At 41.9% G+C, this 26,746-nt stretch overlaps 1 protein-coding gene across 1 annotated transcript; it reads left to right on the plus strand.

Annotated features, from left to right (window-relative positions):
- The first annotated feature begins 1,944 nt into the window (after positions 1-1,944).
- On the plus strand, positions 1,945-25,553 carry suclg1 (succinate-CoA ligase GDP/ADP-forming subunit alph). Its single transcript, XM_080756718.1, has 9 exons — positions 1,945-2,029; positions 5,230-5,330; positions 5,845-5,961; positions 7,391-7,603; positions 8,596-8,653; positions 10,836-10,919; positions 11,416-11,567; positions 19,346-19,534; positions 25,019-25,553. Exons 1-9 carry the CDS (start codon positions 1,996-1,998, stop codon positions 25,043-25,045), a joined length of 975 nt encoding a protein of 324 aa, XP_080612844.1. The 5' UTR covers positions 1,945-1,995; the 3' UTR covers positions 25,046-25,553.
- The last annotated feature ends 1,193 nt before the right edge of the window (positions 25,554-26,746 follow it).

The following is a 26,746-nucleotide window of genomic DNA, read 5'->3' on the forward strand; positions in this document are numbered from 1 at the left end:
CTCCGTGCGTACGGTGGCCGTGGTGAAACGTGGACACGACCACAACGTAACGCAACGTCCGTTGGAGAATAGGCGCAACCAGGGTTGCCACGTTGTGTGAGAGACATAAGCAACCGGGTCCATGAAAATTAAGCCCAAAAGAAGCCTGAACTACTACTTGGCTATTTGAGCTTGTAGATCTGCTATTTTCAACAACACAAATATTGGGGAAAAAGTGACAAATGTGGAATATTTAACACAAATCTGGTATGGGGGTCCCTGGCACCAAATATTTTTAGATGTAGGGTGTAGGGTCCATAGTTGGACAAATCGGTCCTTGACATGAGAATGTGTGAGAATCCCTGGTTTAAACGACATTAGGAAACAAGCCCAAATAAGCAGCTATACTAGTGCTACACTTTAGATTAGAAACAATCCTCCAAATAACCGCAACTAGCCTGCATTATATTATGCAACTTTACAGAAAACAACAAGCCCAAAGTCGCTTATAATAAGCGGACATGGCACCTGCGGCCCTGGGCCGTGACGTCATAGCATTTGCCCAATGAACGTTAGAGGAGTTGGTGCTATCTGATTGGACGCCGGGAACCGTGGCACGGAGCGTGCAGCCGCGCCATTGCGCGTGTGTGCGTGTGCGTGTGTGTGTATGTGTGTGTGTGTGTGTGTGTGTGTGTGTGTGTGTGTGTGTGTGTGTGTGTGTGTGTGTGTGTGTGTGTGTGTGTGTGTGTGTGTGTGTGTGTGTGTGTGTGTGTGTGTGTGTGTGTGTGTGTGTGTGTGTGTGTGTCTCATTATGCAATGTGACATAGCTCTGTTTACGACATGCTGTAGCCTACCTCCTCCAACTGTATTATACTTTTTCAACTGTTTTTATTGTATTGTGACACTTGCTTTGGCAATTAACATACCGGTATGTTTTCTCAACATCATGCCAATAAAGCTCCTTTGAATTTACTAGATTATATATACGTCATATGATTGTTATTAAGACAAAATGACACAAAAACAAATGTTTTCATATCAAACAGCTTCTGTGAATGTGCAGTTTTTCATGTACATTTTGTCACACTGGCAACCTTTCTTCTTTTACCTCTTTTCCTCTCTGTAACCCAAAATGTGTCCTACACAAACATTGAATGCCATTGACAATGAATGACCAGAGTGTTTGTGTAAACACTAAACACAAACATTGAAGACAAAAGTGAGAACGCACATGATTGGCCAGAATAAGAAGAGCGCCCCTCACTTCACACAGGTGTGACAAAACTCCCATTTTAAAATGACAAAGTAGACACGGTGGAACAAAATCTCTCTGAAGTCACCGGATGAGTGTGTTCACATAATTACATTCACAACAGTCATAGACTGTCACATCTCTGGCAAAAATGCCAGAGGTCTATAGCCTACATAAAGTAAATGCCAGAGGCCTATAGCCTACACAAAGTAAATGCCAGAGGCCTATAGCCTACATAAAGTTAAATGCCTTTTCCTGGTTTCATCCTCATCCAGTTTTTGTATTGACCTGTCAGTCAGTCAGTCAGTCAATCAATCAATCAATCAATCAATCAAACAATCAATCAATCAATCAATCAATCAATCAATCAATCAATCAATCAATCCCCTTAACAGTCTGTGTAAATAAAAACACCTGTGGTTTCTGTACTGACCTGACCCCATACTGCTCGTGGTAGTGGCGCCCTCTAGTGTTGACAAAGCGTTATTTCAAGTATGATGTGTAAAAACATCAATATCCAGAGTTCCTTGCGCGAACGTACTTATTTTAGTGTAACATAAATAAAATAAATGAAATATAATCGCTGTTTAGTGTTAAAAAAAAATCAGAACCTATGATCAAGAACTGCCAAATAAACTCCATCGGGCCAGTCAGGCATATTGTGTGGTCAGCTATCAGGTCCACAGCCAGTCAGGCATATCTGTGGTCACCTACAGCTCAGCATTAGGTCCTCAGCCTCCCGTGTCATTGGTGAATGACCGAAGATGTCTCACTGTAGGTTGTTTACCCGGCTGCTCTGTAAGTACAACACTGCTATTTAATAATGTTTAGATAAACCACAGCACAGACTAGTCTGTTGTCACTGTAGAACAATAGTAAAGGTCAAGGAGAACACACTGTGTTTAGCTGTCAGCTAACAGTGCTAGCACAGTGTTTGGCATTTAGCTTTGCCATGGAATGGATGTTAGCCGGTGGCTGCTACAGCTAGCCAGCCTCAGTGGTAACCCTGGTTGAATTGAATACTTTATATTATCAGTGGTTCCCAAACTTGTCCATGTCAAGGACCCCTCAACATGACACTCATTAGCCTGCGGACCCCCCATTTTGAAAATGTATACCAAGGACCCCCATAAGAGAAGATTTGTACAGCTCTAGCACTGATTTTCTACAATTTTAATTTCAAGGACCCCCAGTTTGACATGTATTAGTCTACGGACCCCCATTTAATCGATTTTCTATCCCTGAGACCCTGATTTATATTTTAAAATCAATGTTAATTTAACTCTGAGAGTGTACAAATCAGGTGTACACTCTCAAGAGTTACAGACCCATTCTATCGTTATAGCTGGGGACCCCCTGGAACTCCCTCAAGGACCCCTGGGGGTTCCCCGGATCCCACCTTGGGAACCACTGCTCTATATGAAGTTTGCAGAAACAAAAAATAGTGCAATTCAAGGTCTGCTATTAAAGAGGATTTATGCCCCAAGAAAGCCTATGGCTGGCTTGTTTCTATCATATTCAAGTCAAATAAACATTTAATGGCACATACACTATGCAAAACTGTTAAAAAAATCAAAAGGAAATTATATGTACAATAAGGTGGGTGGGTCTTTGACCTTTTTACTTGGGACAGTTTCAAATTTCAACCACCCGTAAAGAGTGGGTTCACATTCCTTTGACTGTTGAGCCTGACTGCCTTCACTTTACAATTACAATGCTTTGTTTACAGTTCAGTTCACACTGACGGATACAGAAAATACAAAGATACACAGCACATTTGCAACTGAAGTTGAAAGCAGCTCAACTACTTATTTGTATGTTTGAAGCTTTGCTACAAATGTTGGGTTGTCTGTTTGTATATGTGTCTACATGTCGCTGCATAACGGCCATTGGAAGGATCAGAATGTTTGTATGTGACTTCTTCATGTCGCTGCATGGCGACCATTGGAACAGAATGGTGGCCTGTTGTATCAGAGTAGAACTTTGACCTCGCATGACTCTTGCTTATTTTAGCATGACCATGTGCTTCCTGCGACACCCTGCACCTCATGCAAGTTATCTTGTCCTGGCTACGATTTAACGTTTCATTCAGCTTTATGGGAGGCAGCTTAATGGTTCCATGTTCAGCAGCATTTCCGAGGGGAGCTAGTCCTATGCTACTACTATGTCCAGCTTTGAGTGTTTGTGTAAACACAAACATTGCGTAACACAAACATTGAAGACGTAGGTGAGGGCGCAAATTCAAATTGGCTGGAATGAGATGATGTATGATCATGTCTGATAAGAGCGCCCCTCACTTTGCACGGGTGTGATTTCTGCCTTGGATTTGACAGCAGTGACCCATCAGTTTGGCACATTTTTCAAAGTAACAATAATGCCATTTTGATAAATCACTGCCACTGACAAAAGGCCTGGGTTACTTTAAAACAATACATGAAACAAAATGATGGACAATAATATTATCAGAAACCAATAAATGAATGACCAGGCATAACGGGTCTGTAAATATGAGTGTTCAAATGGACCCAGCTTATGGCTCCATTTGACTCCTAATATGCCATAGTAAATCAGTGTCATACATATTCTGAAGAAAATGGGCATTCAGTAATTGGGTCTTGTCCGTGTTATCAATCAAGATAACGACTTTATAATGGTGTGTAAAAGTGAAAACCCACCGTCAATACCAAGTCTGTCCCACGGACACATGTGTCTGTGTACGGACAACATTGTTGACCCCATAATACAGGTTAAAGTGCTAAGTTCACTGATTGCTGGTTGCCTCAGAGTCGGTAGATAGGCCATGTGTGACGTGTTTGAAAACGTGGATCAAGAGACTGGTTAATGGTTGGCTATAGATGGACTCAAAGCAATACACATCAGGTAAATTAAAATGATAATAACTGGTGCAGTGCATTTATATAATCTTACACACACACACACACACGCACACACACACACACACACACACACACACACACCAATCGATAATATCATGAAAGACACTGACCTGCTCATCATGAGCAGTTAGAGTTCAGTGTCTTGTTCAAGGGCAGTGGGACACCCCGATTCGGCTCAAACAAGGGATTGAATTAATTTCGCTCCCATGCCACTATAATGTGGAACACCCTACCGACTCCTTCAAAACCGCTCTCAAAGACCACCTAAGGACAGCTGCAATCGAAACTGGCCCCCCGTATAAAAAACTGTACATGTTATTTCCCTTTTACTTCCTTTATATGATGATTTCCGGTTTTTATAGAAGTGTATATTTGTACGTCTCTAAATGTTCTGATTAATTGAAAATGCTGGACCCTGTTGTAAACAAGTTTGAGTGCTTAATCATGGTGTGTCCAAAGTAGCAGTTTTTGTAGTGACCTGTGCTTTCGTTTCGAAATGTACCCATTCTGCATACTGTGAAATAAAATTTTAAATCAATCGATCACTTTGACAATTGACATTAACAACCTATAGAAGGCAACAAATTAAAAAGGTCATCATGCTTTATGTAGCATGTGATGTGTCAAACTAGGGGGTTTTCATGATGCTGAATCATTCCAAGCATTAGTTTTGCAAAACAACGGCCATAGCCACATCATCACATTTGTGATGACGGACGTTTTAGCCCAAGGAGTGTTTTTTTTTGTGCAAAACTAATGCTTGGAATGGATTCAGCATCATGAAAACCCCCTAGTTTGACACGTCATATGCTACTTAAAGCATGATGAAATTTTGATTTTTTTTAGATCACATATATATATGTTGAGCAATTATGACAATTGCTCAACACATGCAAGTTAGCATCCAGCAGTTTCTACATGCTGGGGACCCATACTCAAACATTTCTAACATAAAACCTTGGTGTACTCAACATGGCCGGGTTCACATTCTGGCAAGTGGACTTAGTACTCTGTTGCTGTTTATACATTTATGTTCAATAAACTAGTCAATCAGGCTACACCCCAAAGCTCACTCTTTGTGGCCTTTCTTTGTCCTTCCAGTGCAGCAGACTGGAGTGAGGCACTGTTATACTGCCAGTAGGAAGAACCTCTACATCGACAAGAACACAAAGGTCATCTGCCAAGGGTTTACCGGGAAACAGGTTTGTATACAGTAACTACATGTCCTGGCTTCACAGTGTAGCCAATTACTGGATAACGTCCTCGCATTAATGCTATCATTTGTTGACTGTAATCATGTATTCATGTATTGATTGATATCAGGGTTTATGTTAACAGCTTAGTTGAACTGATGGTATTCGTGTGATGCAGATGTATAACATGCTCACCCCTTTAGCTGTCCACCCCTTTAACCTTTTCAATATTCTTTACAGCTTCTCTCATGCCTAGAACAGTGGTTCTCAAACGTTTTCATGTCAAGGACCCCCACATTTACACTTATTTGAGGGTTCATTTGGTTCCATTTGTACACTCTGAGTTACAGTTTGTAGCTATCAATAATTTAGCTGGGGACCCCCTGGAACTCCCTCAAGGACCCCCTGGGGCTCCCCGGGCCCGACTTTGAGAACCACAGTCCTAGAATGGCATGTCAAGATTTTATGCTGAGGCTGAGAATGTGCTATAATCCTTAAATGGTGACTCTCTGCCTCCCTCTAGGGGACATTTCATAGCCAGCAGTCTCTGGACTATGGCTCCCAGCTGGTCGGAGGCGTTTCTCCCGGCAAGGGAGGAAAGACGCACCTCGGAAAGCCAGTCTTCAACTCCGTCAAGGAGGTAGGTGTTTTACTGTAACTAAAGCCAGTCTTCAACTCCGTCAAGGAGGTAGGTGTTTTACTGTAACTAAAGCCAGTCTTCAACTCCGTCAAGGAGGTAGGTGTTTTACTGTAACTAAAGCCAGTTTTCAACTCCGTCAAGGAGGTAGGTGTTTTACTGTAACTAAAGCCAGTCTTCAACTCCGTCAAGGAGGTAGGTGTTTTACTGTAACTAAAGCCAGTCTTCAACTCCGTCAAGGAGGTAGGTGTTTTACTGTAACTAAAGCCAGTCTTCAACTCCGTCAAGGAGGTAGGTGTTTTACTGTAACTAAAGCCAGTCTTCAACTCCGTCAAGGAGGTAGGTGTTTTACTTTAACCCATTTAGACCTGAGGACGATTCTACAAATGCCTTCTAAATCCTGACAGTTTTCTGAAATACCTCATGTTTCCATGTCCGTCATTCTCAAACATTTTCAAGTCAAGGACTCCAAGATTATTATATGTAATTGGCTGCCGAAATAAATCAGAAAGTATGTTGTTCCAGGGACCCCCCCCCAGAAGCAAAGATTTGAGTTAATAACGTTTGCTCTGAAAGAATATATATTCAAAGATTTGCGCCACATTTTCACGATTTTTCAAAAAATAGACCTACAAGCTCATAGCGTGTGCTATGAGCTTGTAGATCTGCTAGTAGTATAACATAATGCTATAAACGCCAAAAGAGGCTCCAGTTCAGAATGGGTTAACTAAAGCTAGTCTTCAACTCCGTCACGAAGGTAGGGGTTTGACTTTTACTTTTAATGCACAGTAAATTGTCGGGAGTTATCTCAACATTGAGAACTGTGCTGTATTGAAATGACCGTGCAGGCTTTCAAAGAGCAATGAGATTAAACGTTGACAATCATGGTATTTTTTGGGGATCCCTGGAACCATTAGATGGCGCTGTTTCATAACTTTAAATTGAGTTGAGATTTTCTTCCCATACTGTACATGTTTTTCCCCATTTTTACTTTCTTTATATGATGATTTCCCGTTTATTTTTTCTTCTTTCTTTAGAAGTGTATATTTGTAAGTTTCTAAATGTTTTGATAAATTTAAAATGGTGGACCCTGTTGTAAACAAGTGTAGTGCTTAAACCCATTTTTAACCTGAGATCAGATTCTAAAGATGTCTTCTACATCCTGACAGTTTTCTGAAAAAGCTATGTTTCTATGTCAGTCGTTCTTCGATTTTTCAAAAATAGCAGACCTACGAGCTTGTAGCGCTCCACTCGGTGGCTCGCTCGGTGGTCTCTGGAACAACATATTTTCAGATGGGGGTTTTTCTGAAAAGTTTTTCCGAAAACTATCATGATTTAGAAGACATTTGTAGAATCTGGTATTGGGTCGAAATGGGTTAATCAATCAAACACGCCTCATGCTTTCAACTTCTTGTGTTGTTGTTTTTTTTAGGCGATGGCGGGCACGGGGGCACATGCCACTGTGATCTACGTACCTCCTCCCTTCGCGGCGGCCGCCATCATCGAGGCCATCGACGCAGAGGTTCCTCTGGTGGTGTGCATCACGGAGGGAATCCCCCAGCAGGACATGGTCCGAGTGAAGCACAGGCTGCTGAGGCAGACCAAGACCCGTCTCATCGGCCCCAACTGCCCTGGAGTCATCAATGTAAGGAGAGACTCACACACCAGTGTTTTCGTCGACTAAAGCTTTTTTCCACTGACGAAAACTAAATGTAAACTAAGACTACTACTGATGTACTGACAATTTCGTCAACAAATAAAAACTAGACTAAAATGTTAGGAAGGGACTATAGTGGACAAAAGGTCCAGTATAAGTCATTTTACAGATCTACAAGCTCACAACACGTTGCGTATTTTGGCGGGCCTTGATGCCGCCATAAAGGCTGAATTTATTTTGTTTACACACACGCTGATAATAGCCGATCTACAAGCTCACAATGCGTCTCATTGTGAGCTTGTAGATTTGTCTTTTACTTATACTGGATATTTTCTCCACTAGTCCCTAGCTAAGATTTTAGTTTAGTATTTATTTGTCGACAAAATTGTTTACATACAATTGACATAGACCTGCTCTATCCACATGTTTCACACAGATTTCGCTAAATATTTACTGTATAGATTTTAACTCATTTAGGCCTGACGTTTAAAAAATGTTTTCTAAATGACAGATAGCCTACCTATGTTTCTCTATCAGTGGTGCTCAATATTACATGTCAAGGACCCCAACAATTATGTAATTGGCCTCTGACCCCCATCTGAAAAAGAAGCAAAGATTGGAGTTAAAAACGTTTTTTTCTGAAAAAAGATATATTCCAAATTTGCGCCACATTTTCACGATGTTTACAAAAATAACAGACCTACAAATGTGAAGCGCGCCACTCGGTGGCGCACCATGAGCTTGTAGATCTGCTTTTTTTCAATAGCTAAATTATAACAATGTTTAAAACACTAAAAGGGGTTCTCACACACATGTGTTAAATCATTGAATCCTATCGTATAGCCATAATGAACCAACAATGTCCATGTATCGTATCGTCAACCATGTATCGTGATACATATCGTAGCTCTGTTAAAATGTATCGTTACCACCCCTGCTAGTAACTGCAGTTATTTCTGTGAAATGCTTTTTCTTTGCAGCCTGGGGAATGTAAGATTGGGATCATGCCTGGCCACATTCACAAGAAGGGCAGAATCGGTAAGGTTTTGATGAATTGTGTGTATGGAAATGTGAAAGTATTCAGAGGCCCAATAACCTGAAAAGGAAATGAGTTCTACATTTATATATGCGAGCATGTTCCTAGACTAGCTCATTCAGGACAGGGACCCCTTTTGGTGTTTTAAGCATTATGTCATACTTTAGCTATTGAAAAATAGCAGATCCACAAGCTCATAGTGCGGCACCGAGTGCAGCGCTACGACCTTGTAGATCTGCTATTTTTGAAAAATCCTATGTGCCTCAAACCTTTGAATATATATTATTTCAGAGTGAACATTTTAACTCAAATCTTTGCTTCGGGTGGGGGGGGGTGTCCCTGGAACAACATATTTCCAGATGGGGGGGCGGCGGCCAATTACATATCATTTTTGGGGTCCTTGACGTGAAATATTGAGCACCACTGATTTCAGAAAACTGTCAGAATTTAGATGTTTTTTTTTAATGTCGATGTCAGGCCTAAATGGGCTAGAGGTAGAAGAAGTTCCGTAGATGGATAAAATGTGTCACTCACTCCCCATGAGCCTCGGGTGAATGAACATTACAGCCACAGAGGCCTACATGAGACAAGACACATTAAAATATACAATTTCAAGATAACCAAAGTCCTTTTATAGAACGGAACAAACGAAAACGACTTGTTGACCCATTTAGACCTGAGGACGATTCTACAAATGCCTTCTAAATCCTGACATTTATTTCTGAAAAAAAAAAACATGTTTCTGAGTCAGTGGTTCTAAAACATTTTCATGTCAAGGACCCCCAAAATATATGTAATTGGCTGCTGACTCCCCCCGAAGCAAAGATTTGAGTTAAAAGCATTAGCTCTGAAAGAAAGTAGCAGATAAGTACATAAATAAGATAAGAAAGCACATAAATATAACAGTTCCACCAAAGTCACTACATAGCAGGCTGAAAGAAAAATACTGATTCCATACCAATAAATCACCCTGTAGCAGCAGCTGTACTGGAACTTTGGAAGCCCACAATAGCCAATGAAAACTTCTATTACCCAGCGTATAGCTCAAAGCTCAGATGGTGTGTGTGTACTGTATGTATATCAATCACAATATTTGTATTACTCACAGTAGAAGGTTGATTTATACGTTGAATATTTGATGATGGAGGCCGTTTGGGAAATCGCCGTGTATTCAAGGTTAACCCATTATGACCTGAGAACAGATTCTACAAATGTCTTCTACTGTAAATCATGACAGTTTTCTGTGTTCTGTTTATATGTCAGTGGTGCTCAAAGTATTTCATGTCCATTGTCCAGGATCCCAAACATATATGTATTTGGCCGTCGACCCCCACATCTGAAAATACAGTAGTTCCAGGGACCTGTCCAGGAGCAAATATATGAGTTAAAAACATGCGCTGTGAAAGAATATATATTGAAAGATTTGCACCACATAAAAAAAAGAAAAAGCAGATCTACAAGCTATAGTAGATTTGCTATTTTTCAACAGCTAAAGTTTAAAATAATGGTTAAAGTGGTTAAAAAAACGAAGGAGATACAGATGCGTTCTCGGATCTAAATGGGTTAAGCTGCACGGAATTGGTGTGAACGCTGGCGAGTGTTGCTACTGAAACATTCCCCTCGTTGTTGGCTGGTCTGTGCTACGCTGCATTGCAATTAGCCCTTCGCTAAGTCCCTCCCCAACCTGTCCTTGTCCAATGGGCACGTTGGCAGCGAGGAGACATGAGGTCAAGCTGTCCTTCTCCCCCATAGAGATGCATGTTAAATGATGGGATTTCTCCATATAAATAAATCGATCATTTCAGTAGCAAGAGCATCAAAATATCTCGTCGACCAGGCCTGCAGTAGGCTATGCACTGGACAAATTTGTATGACATTATTTTAATTAACTAGAAATACGAGGAAATGAGAAATCAACTTTTTAACGACTACCCGAAAGGAGTTTTCAGGTTACACGGTAAGACTACTAATCACCTGGGGTGGGTCAATTGTGTAATCTTCCTGACGTTAAGCCGTGTATGTTCAACAACACAGCCATGCAAAATAACACTGACAGCTATGCGGTGACAAAAGCTTGTCCTGCATAGCAACAGTTGCTAAACTACTTGGATTGGCATTGGACAATCGCTTTTTGGGGTGGGATTTAGCGAAAGGCTAATTTACATTTCCGTTTGTGTTTTTTAGGCATCGTGTCCAGGTCGGGCACGCTCACATATGAAGCGGTGCACCAGACTACACAAGTTGGCCTCGGCCAGTCACTCTGCATCGGTAAGCTTTGTGTGTTAACCGCCATCCGTTTTAATGAATTTACTTCACACTAGACTACATTTTAATGGCTCTTATTTGATCCAACCATAGCAATTATTTCTCAGTGTTTCTCATGTTAATGTTGATTTATTGCCTGAGAACACAATATGCAAATTCGGCTAAAAAAGTGTATTGTAAAACGTTTTGTAAAGTTTGAATGAGTTATCATCTTTTTTTTTTAATCTGTAAAGTACTCAAAAATAACAGTACTGCTGTTATATTTCTTGCAGACATGTATGATTTGTGTAACTATGTTTTGCATTCTGATAGATATTTGGAAACAACATTTTAGTCTAGTTTTTATTTGTTTACGAAATTGTCAATAAATGTACTCTTTGTCATCATAGCTTTGTTTTTATTTAGTTTTCGCTGCTGGGAAAAAAGGTAGTCGACTGACACTTTTTGTCATGGTTTTTAGTCGATGAAATGAAACCCTGATGTTTGTATCTTCTTCCAGGCATCGGTGGCGACCCGTTCAACGGAACAGACTTCATCGACTGTCTGGAGGTGTTCCTGCAGGATCCCAGGACGGAGGGAATCATCATGATCGGCGAGATCGGAGGCAACGCAGAGGAGAACGCAGCCGAGTACCTCAAACAGCACAACACGGTAAGGAGGGGAAGGGGGGACACAAAACCAGCACATTAGAATGTAGGCATTTAACATACGCTCTTAACGCAACGAGTGCCGGGATTTCTTTCAAAATAGGGGGCAGATTTTACTCAACTCTGAAAGCCCTTCCGTTTCCTACAAAAACCACGAGGCATAATGTTCCGTCTTCACCTCACGATGTCTCATCTAAAGTCTCTCTAGAAGCGATAATATTCCAAACGAGGCTTGTTGAAGTCAAAAATGAAGACTGAAGTATGGCCAAAGAAGTATTGGTCAAAACCATGTAGAACTCCCTAGATTACTACCTGTCTGGTCTCTGTGAGGAGTGACCATCTGAACAGAAAGGCCTACCTGTCTGGTCTCTGAGGAGTGACCATCTGAACAGGGAGATTCACTGGCTTTATTCAAGATGTGTAAGAGATTGGTCACGGTGGTGATTTATGAACATCCTTTTCTGTGCTATTCACATTTGGGGTGAAGTGAGCTGTGAAAGAAAGTAGTCTTTTTTTGGAGAACTGTGTGGGTGGATTATATAGTTAGGACGCAAAATAACTTTCAAGTGGTGCTTCCTCACTTGAATAGGCCTCTATGTGGGATTTTGCTTGCTCGGAGATGAGTTTTTCCTCTTTTTTTTCCTTTTCTGAGTGTTTGTCGAAGGTGCTCTGGAGCTGAGAAATGGATTTGATTTGCTTCCTGGCTGCTCTAATGCATGCAAATCTCTCCATGGTGTCTCAAAAGAATAACTCCTCTCAAAGTACACCCCCCCCCCCCTCCCCGCTTCGCCCCAACCACCCACCCAATCACCCCAAGTGTTGACAACCAGAGACCATTCGCGCAAGACACCGACATGCATGAAAAAAAAGACCATGGGCGTGACTGAACACATTGATCTTCCACTTGAAGTTGATTTTCGTGTAGTGCACGGCACACACAATAGTTTAGTTAAGCCTTTTTAAATGGATCAGGCCAGCACAAAATAAGCTATTGTGTGATAAAAGCTTGCCTAATTCTCCAAAACATTTGTTTTATTAATGGTTCAAACTGACGTCTCTTTCAGTTAAATATGTTTTATGGTATTTGCTTTAAGTAAGACAGACGGGTAGTAATAGTTTAGTCTGGGACTGTGTTTGAGAATGAATGACCATTCTTGGTACGGCCAGCGCGCTTGGTACGGCCAGCCACGCGCTATGGTGAAGAGTTGATTAATGATTTGTGTCAGTGCTTCTCAACCAGTGGTCCCCCAGCTAAATGATGGAGAGTTGGTAGCCAAATGGACCAAAAGGAGTTAACATTATTATGTTTTAATTATTTAGTCTACTCTGTCCTCCAGGGGGTCCTCATTCTTTTCTAATAACAATTATTAAAAAATACATAACCAGTAAAAGAAAAACCACCATGTATTAGAAGGACAATGGATACGTTTACATGGACAGTTAAATCCCCTTTTCATTCCGAATAGAAGTTAAATCCTATTAAACGTTGTCATATAAACACCTACAAAAACTTAAATCCGAATGAAAATGCTTGATGCGATCTAAAAATCATTCCGATGTCACTGGCCGGATTATTCCAATGTTCAATGCGATTGAAAGAAAATTGGACTCATGTATACACTGCTTCGGATGTAAGTTCATTCTGGTCTTTCTGAGCATGCTCCAAGGCGCGCCGAGGAGTTTGCACATGGAGTGCGTTATTTCGTGCATTTTGCAGATCTGAAATCCACACCAAAAACGGGGAGCAGCAGCAGATGATGATACCCCTCCCTGATCGGTGTGTGTGTGTGTGTGTGTGTGTGTGTGTGTTCAACGGTCTCTCTCTCTCTCTCTCAAAAATAACGAGCGACCCGATACAATAATAATCAGTGTGTTGCGTGCCCTGGCCGTTCTGTAGATAATAAAGTACAAATAAAAACGAGATGATCACCTTCCCAGTGGAGAAGGGGAGCCGCAGCGGGTGGGGAAAAAAAAGACGATAAACATATATGCCCGCCCCTATCCAACCAGCAGCCTCAAAGCTACTGCGGAATGAAATGATGGGATTTCAAAGTTTCGTCTTTCGTCTGTAATGTTTGTATTGTTGAGACAGTCACAATGAATGAACTGCCTATATTTTATGTGTCCAACAGATGGCGTAGTTTCACGTGAATTAACATGTATCATGTCTTATAGCACTTCTCCATATAAACACTCATTCGGAATGACCATTTCCAATGGAAACTCGAAGCAAAAAACATTACTTCCGAAGTATTTTATTCTGAAGTATTTATTCGGAATGATCACCCTTCATATAAACGCGGCCACAGTCAGTCGCCAGAAAAGAGATTATATCATGGTTAAAATGGAGTTCAAAGTTACAATGGACTGAGTTTGTATAAGAAGGGGGTGAGGCAGCTAAAATGTATATTACATATCTAAATACCTAATCGAGGTAGACGATGAGATGACCAAAAGTTTATTTGAAAGTGAAATATCCCCTTTTAAGGTCTAATTCTTCATGAAATGCTGGCGTAAACATGCCCACAAGTCTTGCAGCTTAGTGCCGTTTACCGTTGTTTTGCATTTGATTGCAATTATCCATGTGTCAAATGTCAATTTTGTAAATGGTGGCTTTTTCACAGCACTATTTTTGAATGTGCATCTTTGACACAGCCATAGAGAGTTTGTGAAGCTGGTGCCAAGGTGTTCCGTTGGCCTAGCATAAGCCTTGAAACTGTAGAGTGCCAAATGGAGTAATCAAGAAATCAAAGGGCTAGGGGAGGCAGTGGCCAAAAAACAAACAAACAAGTGAGGTTCCCAGTTCGATCCCTGTGGGCTCCCCAGAGTCGGTGTCAAAGTGTCCTTGAGCAAGATTCTGAACCCCTAATTGCTCCTGAAGTGCAGGTTGGTGCCTTGCATGGTTTCCTCCACCATCTGTCTATGAACATGTGTGTGAATGTAATGCACAATGTAAAGCGCTTTAGATAAAAGCGCTATATAAATGCACAATTTACCATTTAACACTTAAGTGTTTATTTTTTGCAATTGGGATCATTTGCATAGTTGGGAGACAATTTATTCCCAAATATGTGCATAATTACCTAATTTAAATGCACGGCACGAAGTGCATTGGAGCAGTGAGACCCGGTTTGCTTGGCAGCGGGCTTAGCCGTGCATTTCAACCTTTGTGCTTTGAAAATTACACTTTATTATTTGTGAGTGTTTGTGTCGCAAGAGCCACACAATCCCATTTCTTCAATGCAGCTAATTGATCACCAGTATGGTTACACATCAGAAGATTAGAATGTTGAAGTACATGAGCACATTATCAGTATGTAAGTCCAGGCTGCTAGATTCCAAGTACACTGAACTGCATAACAATGATCTTCCAGGCTGAAGGGAATCGCTGATATGCATGATATGAAGGTCCCGAGCAACACACCAGTGTTGAAATGCAAGGAATTGTTTATCCTACTATAAATGTGCCACGTCTCTGCGTGCGTGTCTGCGTGTTTGTACGGTTATAATGCACGTAACTCGAGAACCGTTTGCTCCACCGACTTCATATTCGACACACGCGTTCCGCACCCCCGCAGGGAGTGCAGTGCCCGGACTCGAGTCAGTCGGACCCACGGTTCTCCAGAACCACCACAAAAGGCTCTGGTCAGGCTCTGCCAGTGGGCTTAATCAGCCTAAACCCCCTCACCTGTGCAATTTCCAGCCTCAGCCAATTGATTGCCATGGCAACCCCAAACCTTACAATTGATTAGCCTACTTAACCAGTCCACTTTTCACAGTGGTCAGTTGGCCCTCTTCACACACAGGCAGACAGATACAGAGATCTCCATGTGGGACACAGACAGACAGTTAAAACGGGTGCTATGACAAGTTGACAACGGGTATTATTAGGTTCCCATGTTGTCTAAATCTGTCTAAAGCCCAAACAACACCAAAGGGTCGAGACGGGACGAGACGGTTTTTAACGTCAGCCATACCAATAAAAAGGAGTCCCTACCGGTGAGGTTTGGTCCAAAAAATGGGCAGTTTTTGTGCATCTTATGCCATTTACACAGTTTGCACTTAAACAAACTCCTCTAGTAATTAGATCCAGCTCAAAGTCACTCGGCGTACATGAAAAAAAAAATCCGAAGGAAGGAAGGGTGCCTGGTGTGCATCCCGCCGTGGACAAAGGTGTGAGTTCCCCATCATTGCTGCATGCAGCTCTTTATCCGTTTTTGTGATTTTATTGTTATTTTCACAGGCCTATGTTTTATAGACGGGGTATTTTCAGCTCAAAAGTTATTTTTCAGTTCATGGAGTCTTTGAGATATGGAGCACATTAAGTTGTCTGTTCCCTCCTATCACTGTTGAACAGATTCTTTTATAGACTGTGCAGTTTTTTGGGCCACAGGAATGTGCACGCTAATGTCATGATCGATGAGTCGTCATGCCACATCATTACAGATACAGATATACAGATATTTATAAAGCCTAACTGGAAGAAACCTATATTACACCAAATACATTCCACTACTTTGCCTGTGACCACAATGGTATCATATTTCCATTAGTTACTTTACTAACCCCCCTCCAGTTTACAATTTCTCCACAGTCATTGAAATGTTACTGAACTTACCTGAATAATTTAGTCGACATTTGCTAAATCTCACTTTGCCATTTAGCTTCTCCTCCAAGATAAATGTTTAATTGTAAAATGCAGCACTTAAAAGGACCCTGCTCAAAGGTTTGAGCTTGTAGTGCAGTGATAAATAATGAAATGTTGTTGAAAAGGCATTACAATATAAAGGTGAAACACATTCATGTAAAGATAGTTACATATGGTCTATCTATGTGCATGGATTAAAATAGCCGATCTACACAACCATAACCACAAGCACGGGAGCAGACGCTAGTGTCTGAATTACATCCGGTCCCCGATCTACACACATCGCAACGTGTTGCGAGCCTGTAGGCCCTTGCTAGAAGTTGTTTAAAAAAGTCCCCCAAATGACCCCAGATGTTTTGGTTGGTTTGAAGTTGAACCGGTAGTGAAAGTCGGCAATTTTGTTATACTGACCTGGGATCGTTTTGTTATGAGCCATAATGCATATAGATACGGCTTGTGCGCGTGCACGGGCGCGCACACAGGTTTTTTGGCCGTTTTTACGTGAGAATCGCTCAGAGCTAGCTAGAAATGTGGCAAAATGCTAACGTGATGCTAATCAATAGAAATGAATGCGAATTAAACAAAACTTGCCTTTACTGCTCTGGCACCGGGGACAAAGTAAGTACTATTGATCCTGTTAAGATGAAAGAGTATTTGAAGTGATCAAACTAGTAGAATACAAGTTTAGAAGCCTCTTCCAGAAAACATGAATGGTCTCAGAAATGTCATAAAAGCAAATTCCTCAAATCTGTGATTTCTAAAGCTGGTCGACCCCTAAAACATCGTTACATTTTCAGTCTTGAGATTTTATTTTTGCTTTATTTCAGCTTTATTTTAGTCTATGGGGCCGACGTTCTGAATGGAGCGTCGCAGTTCATTTCCCTACTTCAAAAAGTATTTATTTAAAGACGTTTACGCCGCGCGGCAGCGGACAAAGCCAACTGGAGTTGTGACAAATCAAATGTTCAAACACAATGTTCTGGGCCGAACAAATAATTAGAAGAAAAAAAGGCAGAATACAACACTTTTCTTTTCTTTTTTCGGGCCAAAACATTGTGTTTATTGTCATGATTTGTCACAATTCGAGTTGCCTTTGTACGAGACTTAAAAGTTCTTTAAATAAATAGTTTTTCAAATGTCTATTGGGAAAATGCATTGGGAATTATTTCCTTAACCTTGGCGTCGTCATGAAAGGGGGCGGGATTGCGACGCTCTATAGAGGAGGCCATGTAGTGGTCACTTTTTTAATGACAAAAGATTGTTCCTATAAGTTGCAATTTAGTTCCTGGAGACTAACTGATGGTTTTATTGTTCAGCTGTGGACAGGAAAATGCTCAAAAAATTCAATAACTTGTTCTACTTCTCAACAAGTTCCCACTGACAGGTTTTATGTTACACATTTCAAGGTTCGGTTTCTGCATCCGTGTCTGGGAAGCTTGCCAATGTAGCATCACGGCCTTGCAAGAAGTCACCTACATACAAATGTGTTCCTATCCTATATGGGAGGGCTGCCCAAAAAGTAGGCTGTGCAGGTATACATGACATTCCCCTAAATATATGATTTCAATCAGTGCCGTCGATACCTACAGTATACGTGCAATACGCACTGCGAGTAGGGCAACACGCTGAAAAGTGCCAAACCGACTCTCAAAATAACAAATTTCACCGCGGCTCCACCACGCAATAACGAGCAGCTGTGTGCGCGTCACCTCAAACAGCGAAAATAGCCGATCTGCATGAGGAATAGCAGCGCTCTCGTCGGCAGGGGGGGAAGCACAATTATCCTATGAGTAGGGCAACCAAATGGTCAGCTACGTCCCTGATTTTAATATATAAAAAACTACTTTTTTGGCATCTGCCACTTGAATTAAGTTGACTCGATTGATCAGTAGCATTACAAAGTTCTTAATTATTTTTATTCATAAGTTTTTGTTTAAAAAAAAGTATACAATTTAAATGTTTCCAGCTTTCCAGTGTTTACATCCTGCCTTTCTCTTCCTTATGATCCTGTCGTTGTTTAAAGTGTAATTGATTGATTGTCACATCATGGCTCTGTTGCTCGCGCTAAAATAACTGATTTTCAAGCTAACAATGCAACAGAATATTGTTGTAATGGAATATAAATCAGGCTTTATGATGAAATATTAGCCATTACTCACATGTAGTCACGCAACACTCTCTCTCTTACATGTTGTTTGTGGCTAACACACTTCAGATTGTGATGTTGCTGAAGATGAAATATTAGCTTTCGCCACCTTTTGGAAATGATCTCACCTGCTGGATGTAAGCGATCTATCAGTGAGGGAGCAACGCTGACGGGGCTAATCACTGCCAACATGACTAATTACCAGCTCAGAAATGAGATCATGTGAATTGGCGACAGCCTGTGACCCTTCCTGGACGCATACACACACACGCACGCAATTAAATTGTCTGATTGACCCATCGTTTTAATAATGCCAATGCTGATCGAGACAGTGGCCACTCTAGTAATAATATGGGAGGACGACAGACTGGGAGCTTTGCACTGCTAATGAATATAATATAATACATTGCAAAAGAGATGCAACTGAATCTTTTTCTTTTTTTCATCCCTTTTTAGTATTCTGTTTCCTCCTCCCAATTCCATTAATTGTTGTGTAACTGCTCTGCCCTCTTTCACTCTCGCTGGTCCACGCTTCTCTCAACGGCGCTCTTGTGTTGTCCATCCATCTTCAACCGCTTATCCGTAGTCGGGTCGCGGGGGCAACGGCTCCACCAGAGAGCTCCAGACATCCCTCAACATTAGTGACTTCCTCCTGGGGGGATCCCGAGACGTGCCTCGAGGACCTCCCTAGGGAGACGCTCCAAAGGCATCCTAACCAGAAGCCTGAACCACCTAAGCTGGCTTCTTTCCAAGCGAAGAAGCAGCGACTCTACTCCCAGTCTCTCTCTGCGTGACTGAACTAGCTTGTATTCGCGAGCTCATTCTTTGGGTCACTTCATGACCACAGGTGAGAGTAGGAACGAAGATTGCTCGGTGGACGGAGAGCTTTGGCTTCTGGCTCAACTCTTTTCATCACAACTGGCAGACAACGGTCAACTTGTGTTGTGTTCTTTAATCTCATATCTCTCTACCTCTCCCCCACCTCCAGGGAGCCAAGGCCAAGCCCGTGGTGTCGTTCATCGCGGGCCTGACGGCCCCTCCGGGCCGCAGGATGGGTCACGCCGGCGCCATCATCGCCGGAGGCAAGGGCGGAGCCAAAGAGAAGATCGCCGCCCTGCAGTCGGCTGGCGTTGTGGTCAGCATGTCTCCTGCCCAGCTGGGCAGCACTATATTCAAGGTGAGGTCCTTTTCTGTGTGTGTGTGTGTGTTTGTGTGTGTGTGTGTGCATCAGAGAAGATGGGGGTGCACGATTATGAAAGTATGACATCCGATTAATTGCACTTGGTTGCATGCTGAAAATAGCCTATTGTGAGCATGTAGATCGGCTATTTTCATCAAGTGTAAAAATAGTCATTACAACGGCTTCAAGGCCCGCCAAATTAAAATTTAGTTGACTAAATCAACTGTAGATTTAGTCGACTAAAATCTCATGACATTTAGTCGACTAAAACTAAACCAACACATTCCAGGTGACTAAAATGTGACTAAAACTATTCAAGAGACTATGACTAAAATAGAAATTTGCTGCTAAAAACAACACTGACCTAGACCAGGTGTATTGAGTACCTCTGGTATCAATAAGCTTTGGGCTTATATCAAGACTGTTATGGAGCATAGCGGCCCATGACGTCATGTTTAAACAATCAAGACAAGAGGTGATCAAGAAATAAATCTAATCGCCCATGGCTGGCACAAACAGATCTGTGTAAACAAAATTACGCTTTTATTAAATTGACGGTACACACATTGTTTCTTCAATATTACCGTATATTTTCCAAAAGTAAAAAAAGTTGCCTTCCGTCTGTTTCGAAAAGTACTGTATTGTAAGGCTCTCAGTAAACGATACTGGTTCTGTTCGGAATTTTATTGTCATCTCCCGTCTTTCCACAAATAGAAAATGCTTGATAGTGGGATAGTTACGCCTGATTGATAAGGTGCTCGTTAGCGATTCCCAAAGTGTGGTCCGGGGACCCCAGGGGTCCTTGAGGGGAGTTCCAGGGGGTCCCCCACTAAATGATAGGAACCAAATGGACCCTTAGTGTACAATTGGAACCAATGGACCCTAACAGGTCAGTTTGGTTCCATTTGTACACTCTCAGAGTTAAATTAACAGTGATTTTACAATATAAATTGGGGGTCCCAGAGATAGAAATGCCATTAAATGGGGGGTCCGTAGACTAACGCATGTAACACTGGGGAGTCCTTGAAATTATAACGGGTTGAGAATCATTGCTAGAGCCGTACAAAACCCTGGCAATATATTTTCAAATGGGGGTCCGCAGGCTGGTAACAATTTGGGGGTCCTTGACATGAAAAAGTTTGGGAACCACTGGCCTATACTATCAGTGACAGTGGTGTTCCTCCTTACAACTTGGCAATAAAATGGTATTTGCTGTATCTGGCTAGATGGGAATTTAACTTTTAATATGCAATAAACAGGCAATGTTGAAGGGGAGAAATTAACCCATTTAGACCTGAGAACTGATTCTACAAATGCCTTCTAAATCCTGACCGCTTCCGAAATACCCTGTTTCTATGTCAGTGGTTCTCATTCGTTCTTGACATTTTTATGTCAAGGACCCCCAAAAATATATGTAATTGGCCGCCGACCCCCAGGTTCCAGGGACCCCCCCTCCCCAGAAGCAAAGATTTGAGTTTAAAACATTCACTCTGAAAGAATATATATTCAAAAATGTGCGCAACATTTTGAAAAATAGCAGATCTACAAGCTCGTAGCGTGGCACAGAGTTGCCGCACTACGAGCTTGTAGATCTGCTATTTTTCAACGGCTAAAGTACAACATAACGCTTAACACCAAAAAGATGTTCCCGTCCCAAACGCGTTAATAAGCGTCTGTTGACAGTGGCTGAGTTGGCACCACGCTGCCTCCTTTTTTTTATTTCAATTTATTTATTACCGGGGAAACACTTTTAACAAGATGTATAAAAAGTGAAAGCATTTGTATTACAGCCATTCATCATCTTATACTTTCATTAGCGGGGCACCCGGCCTACAACTGCACACCACATATAGATTAAAACGTGTTTTTCGTCCCAAGTTTAATTCATAATCATTGCGAGTAATGATGAAAAACGTGCTCTCGCTCGTTGTTAATTTTGCAGCCCATTGTGTTCATACATCTCTGTTAATGTCATTGACCGCTGTAATCGGAGCGCTAACGCACGAGGGGAGAAAACAAACATGTGCTGCTGTAGCATTATGGGCTGAGGAGTGAGTGGACTATCATCACATTCTGTGTCTCAAACCCACTGGTTAGCCACTTAAGACCCGAGACCACATTCTACTAAATGTCTTCTAAATCATGACAGTTTTCTGAAAAACCCTATGTTTCTATGTCCGTTGTTCTCAAACTATTTCATGTAAAGGAGCCCAAAAGTTATCTCTGTCTGTGTGCGTGTACGGTTGTAATGCACGTAACTCGAGAACCGCTTGCCCCACAGACTTAAAATTCGACACACACGTTCCAAACCACCACAGGGAGTGCAGTGCCCGACCTCGAGTTGGTGGGACACACCGTTGTCCAGAAAGCCCACAAAAGGCTTTGGTCAGGCTCTGGCAATGGATCTAATGTGCCCAACTCCCCTCACCTGTGCAATTCCCAGCTTCTGCCTCAGCCAATTGATTGCCATGGCAACCCCACACCTGCCAATTGATTTATTTGTCCACTTTTCACAGTCAGTTTGCACTCTTCAGGCACAGGCATACAGATATCTCCATATACAGTATGGGCACAAAAGGGACACAGACAGACGTGTATTATTAGGTTCCCAAGTTGCATCGTTCTCGAGTAGGCCTGTGTCTTGGCCTGGGCCGTGGCTCAGCGGTCCAGGCAGAGTCTGGCAATGTGCCGCGGGTTCGACTCCCAATCCCGACGGCGTTTACTGCATGTCACTCCCCCATCTCTCTCCCCCATTTCTTGCCAGCCTACCGTCTGTCCCTCTAATAAAATAAATGCGAACAAAAAAATTAGGCCGGTGGCTGACAGGCACGTACAGGTCTAGTATATGTATTTGGCCGCAGACTCCCATCTGAAAATATGTTGTTCCAGGAACCCCACAGAAGAAACATGTATATATCAAGATATTTTCGCGATTTTTCAAAAATAGCAGATCTACAAGCTTGAAGCGCGGCACTCTGTTCTGTGCTATGAGCTTGTAGATCTCCTATTTCTCAACAGCTAAAGTGTAAAATAATGGTTAAAGTGGTTAAAGGACACGTCTGGTTAAATCACAGACGTGTCCTCGGGTCTAAATGGGTAGAAAATAGCCAATCTACAAGCTCATAGTTTTCACATATGCACAAAATAGGCGAGGTGGATTCTGGGCGACGGTACCTGATACCCTCTTTAATCATGTAGGGACAATGTCAGGTTCAACAAGGAATATACGTGGGAAGCTACATATGCAGATGTGACCTTAAATCTTAAAGGACCTATTTCAATTTATTTTGTGTTTTTGGGGCTCCCATGTGTGTTTTCTATCCCCACAAATAACCAATTTTGAACAATCAGGCTTTCATATCATATACCGGTAGGTGCCTTAATGGAAATTGCTCTCAGGAACAGCTCAACTGATTTTGTCCTCTTGTATAATTCCTCCTCTACTTCAAATGTATAATTCCTCCTCTACTTCAAATGTATAATTCCTCCTCTACTTCAAATGTGCATTTCCATTTTGTTTACAATGTCCACCATTGTTGATTTTCCAAGCTGGCATGGAATGGAGACAAGCCTGGTTTTATCTAGCATCAGTATTATAATGACTCAAATATGAAATCATCAGTAAAAGTAGTATATTAGCACCCCCGGCCCCACCACCTCAGGACATTGTGGTACTGCAGCTAAAACTGCTTTCAAAGTCCAGAAAGAAGGACTGGTTATATCTGAGTGGTGATTGAGGCTCAAACCATTAGAAATAACTGAGGGATATAGACAATATGATTAAATATTAAAAGCTGTTTTTTCTTACTTTAGAAAGTGTCTTTCGATGTTCACGTATCAGTGAGTGTTTATAGTCCGCAGGAAATGAGAGTATTTATTTGAAGCATTGCAAATATAAGAATGCAATAAAAAGCAGCAAGGAACATTAATAATGCTGAAAGTGTTTGTGTTCCAAGTCTGCCATCTAGCATATTGTACTGTAGCCATTTATCACAATGATGGCTGTAGATACACATGTACTGTATTACACACACACACACACACACTCTGTATCCCAGTGTTTTTCAACCAGGCTTCCGTCAGCAGACAAATGCAGATAATTCTGGGGTTCCTTGACATGAAAAATGTTGAGCACTACTGACATACTGTAGAAACATGAGGTTTTTCAGAAAACTGTTTTTTATGATTTTTTTAGAATCAGTCTCGGGTCTAAATGGGTTAAAGTTCTCAGTCGCCATGACTGAGTTCAGTCCTTTGGATTCTATAGAAGCCTTCAGCGGGTCTTCTGTGAAAGCATGCTTGCTGCGCACAGAAAGTAGCCGATCTACAAGCTCACAACACGTCGCAGTGTGACGTGTTGTGAGCTTGCAGATCGGCTACTTTCGTTCATTAGTTACTTTAAAGTCTCAGAAATGTCATGATGCCATGATTGATGACACGTGCACACACACTCTCTCTCTCTCTCCCTCTGCTGAGGACAGAGAGTAGACTGAAGGACATTAGAGTTTCCTCCCTGGTATTTAAAGCAGTTTGACCAGAGGATTATTATGAAGATATAACTTTCTCCACAAGATGGCAGTATGCCACTGGCTATTCAAGTCATGTGTAGAATGGGCCAGACATCTGTGTGTTCATTCTTTAGAACTGATCATGCATTTGCATATAATTATTAAGGAATGTTTGTGTGGAATGGGGATATTCTAGAGGGAGGGACATTCTATCATCCTGCCTGTTTGATATGTTTGTGAATTGCATCTGTAAACATCCTGTGTGTAATGGTTGACATGGCTCTCTGTCATATGTTGCCTTCATGTTTTTGAACTCTTTGCCCTCTTAAAGGCAGTGGTTTTCAACAAGTGGTACCGGGGACCACCAGTAGTCCTTGAGGGGGTTTGAGGTGGTCCTCAACTTAAATGATGGAGCTGGTAACCAAATGGACCCTTATAGATCTTTAACTCTTGAGTGTAAAATGGACCCGTACAGGTCCATTTGGTTTAATTTTACACTCAAGAGTTGCATTATTGTTAAACAACTGCATTAGTTAATTTAGAAGTCTACACAATTGGAGCATGTAAAATAATTGTTATTTTGATCAACGTTTGCCAACATCATTGAATTGTGGACAATCTTAGCCAATGATGACAAATATTCTTTAATGTTGGGTCTGAGAGGCTAAATGTCATCAAATGGTGGTGTGTGACTCAAATGCAGAAAAGACAATCGGCCTTAACATGAAAAGGGTTGAAAACCTTAAAAGAGCTTTTTTCTTTTTACTTCTCCCCCCCCCCCCAGGGGAAACCTTTTGTCTGGGTCTCTTAACGATGGCCCTCGCCATTTCTTCTGAACGGCAGATCTGAAACTCCAGATCAAAAACAAGTTGTTAGGGAATGATTTATTCATGGCCAATTCTATGTCCTTTCTCAAGACTTTTTTCTTTTCTTTTTTTCTTCTCATTTCTCGCTATCTTGTCCACTTTGGCAGGAGTTTGAGAAGAGGAAGATGCTGTAAATGGGGCCAGAGAGAACCTCACCACCCACCCCCCTCCGACGGCAGCTGTGAAATGAAAATTAACATCCCAGCGGTTCTTGAGGTGGCTTTGTTTGCCCTGCAGGCTTCACACAGTTCAACAGTTCAAGCTCCATAGCACATGCAGTGTAGCTTTTTGCAATTACTCTCTCTCTCTCTCTCTCTCTCTCTCTCTCTCTCTCTCTCTCTCTCTCTCTCTCTCTCTCTCTCTCTCTCGCACTCTCGCATATGAACTTGTACTTAAGAATTAAGTAACGCTGTCTTAATTGTACTGTAATATCCTAGTAAATAACTATTTTAACGCTATATGTATCCCATCTGTTACAACAAGTGAACTGGTTTCCCACCTGTTTAGTTATGCAACATCTGTCCCGTGGTCGACGCCTGGAGGAGAAGAAGAGAGAGGTCATAATAGTGATCACTGTAAAGAAACTTCCCCCTCATCCATTTTCAATGGCTGTTGAATGAATAAGAAATATTTCTCAAATCATTTTCTGCTCTGACTAGTGTGTCTGTTTTTTGCTGTGCTTATTGTTGTAGATGTCTTCTGGAAATCTAAATAATCTGAATCGAGCATACATGGTCATTGGGCAACTGGCGGCCCGGTTAATATCAGAATACTGATATAATATTGATTTCAGCTGTTATAATTCCAAACATGCAAATATGACCCACTTTAATACTGACTAGTATTAAAATGTCTTTTTTATGTCCAATATATTTGTATTTAGTTATGTTAACATAACTATAATTAAAGGCATTTGAAAGGCATTTGAAATGACATAAAAATGATACATTTCTGGATTCCAATGAAAAAAATACACATTATTCAGGATTTAAATAAAAAAATAGCAAATTACAATATGCAACGTGGCCCTCTGGAGTGAGTGCGCTCGTCAAAGGACTATAGTGTACATGGAAATGCTTTGGCAATGTCTCTGCAATTTCTATCCCACGATTTTGCAACCATTTTTTTCACACAGTGTCAATCTATGCAATCCTGGGCGCTTCACTTCCTCTGCCAACCTGAGGGGGCAGCGGACTGACCTCATGCTTCCTTCTATGCATGAGGAGTCCAAGCTGCTTCTTTTCACCTGAAGGGGGGGAATTTCCCCGGCCGGACATAGCGCGTGGAAGGAACACTTTATTCCGACCAGTTACTTTCCCCTCCATCAGGCACCCAGGGAGAGGTAGTTTAGAGACCAGGATTACTGCATGTTTTTTGTGAGTGTACCTACCCTAGGGGACACGGGGAGAACATGCAAACTCCACACAGAAAGGCCCTTTCGCCAACCCGGCCTCGGATATGGGCACTGATGACGTGGAGGAGAGAACACGCCCACAGCGTCCCCAGCGGGAATTGAACCCAGGACCTTCTAGCTGTGAGGCGACAGCACTACTGTGCCACTGTGCCCCCTTGCAGCGGAGCACTTTTACCGACGGACCGGATGTTATCCCGGATGTGGCTGAAGCAGCTTGATGTAGCAAACACAACAACGGGAGGTATGATTAATTCTGGAATTGGACGGAATGATTTTGATAACGTTTTAAGAGTTTCGGTCTCGTCGGCTAAACGGGGGGGGGGGGGGGGGGGGGGCATTTTGGGTTGCGCAACAGCCGCTCCCAGCCTGTGGAGCAATACGATCGGTTTTGATATCAATAATATCCGTCCTTTTGATCAAT

The sequence above is a fragment of the Protomyctophum bolini genome, assembly GCF_963924005.1.
Source record: "Protomyctophum bolini genome assembly, chromosome: 3".
In the NCBI taxonomy this organism is placed as follows: domain Eukaryota; kingdom Metazoa; phylum Chordata; class Actinopteri; order Myctophiformes; family Myctophidae; genus Protomyctophum; species Protomyctophum bolini.

Bases quoted from the DNA above. Each gene is read 5' to 3' on its own strand.
- suclg1 (XM_080756718.1), top strand. From the start codon at position 1,996: ATGTCTCACTGTAGGTTGTTTACCCGGCTGCTCT. The intron at 8,654-10,835 runs GTAAGGTTTTGA...TGTGTTTTTTAG, and splicing joins TCACAAGAAGGGCAGAATCG to GCATCGTGTCCAGGTCGGGC. The intron at 19,535-25,018 runs GTGAGGTCCTTT...CCACTTTGGCAG, and splicing joins TGGGCAGCACTATATTCAAG to GAGTTTGAGAAGAGGAAGAT.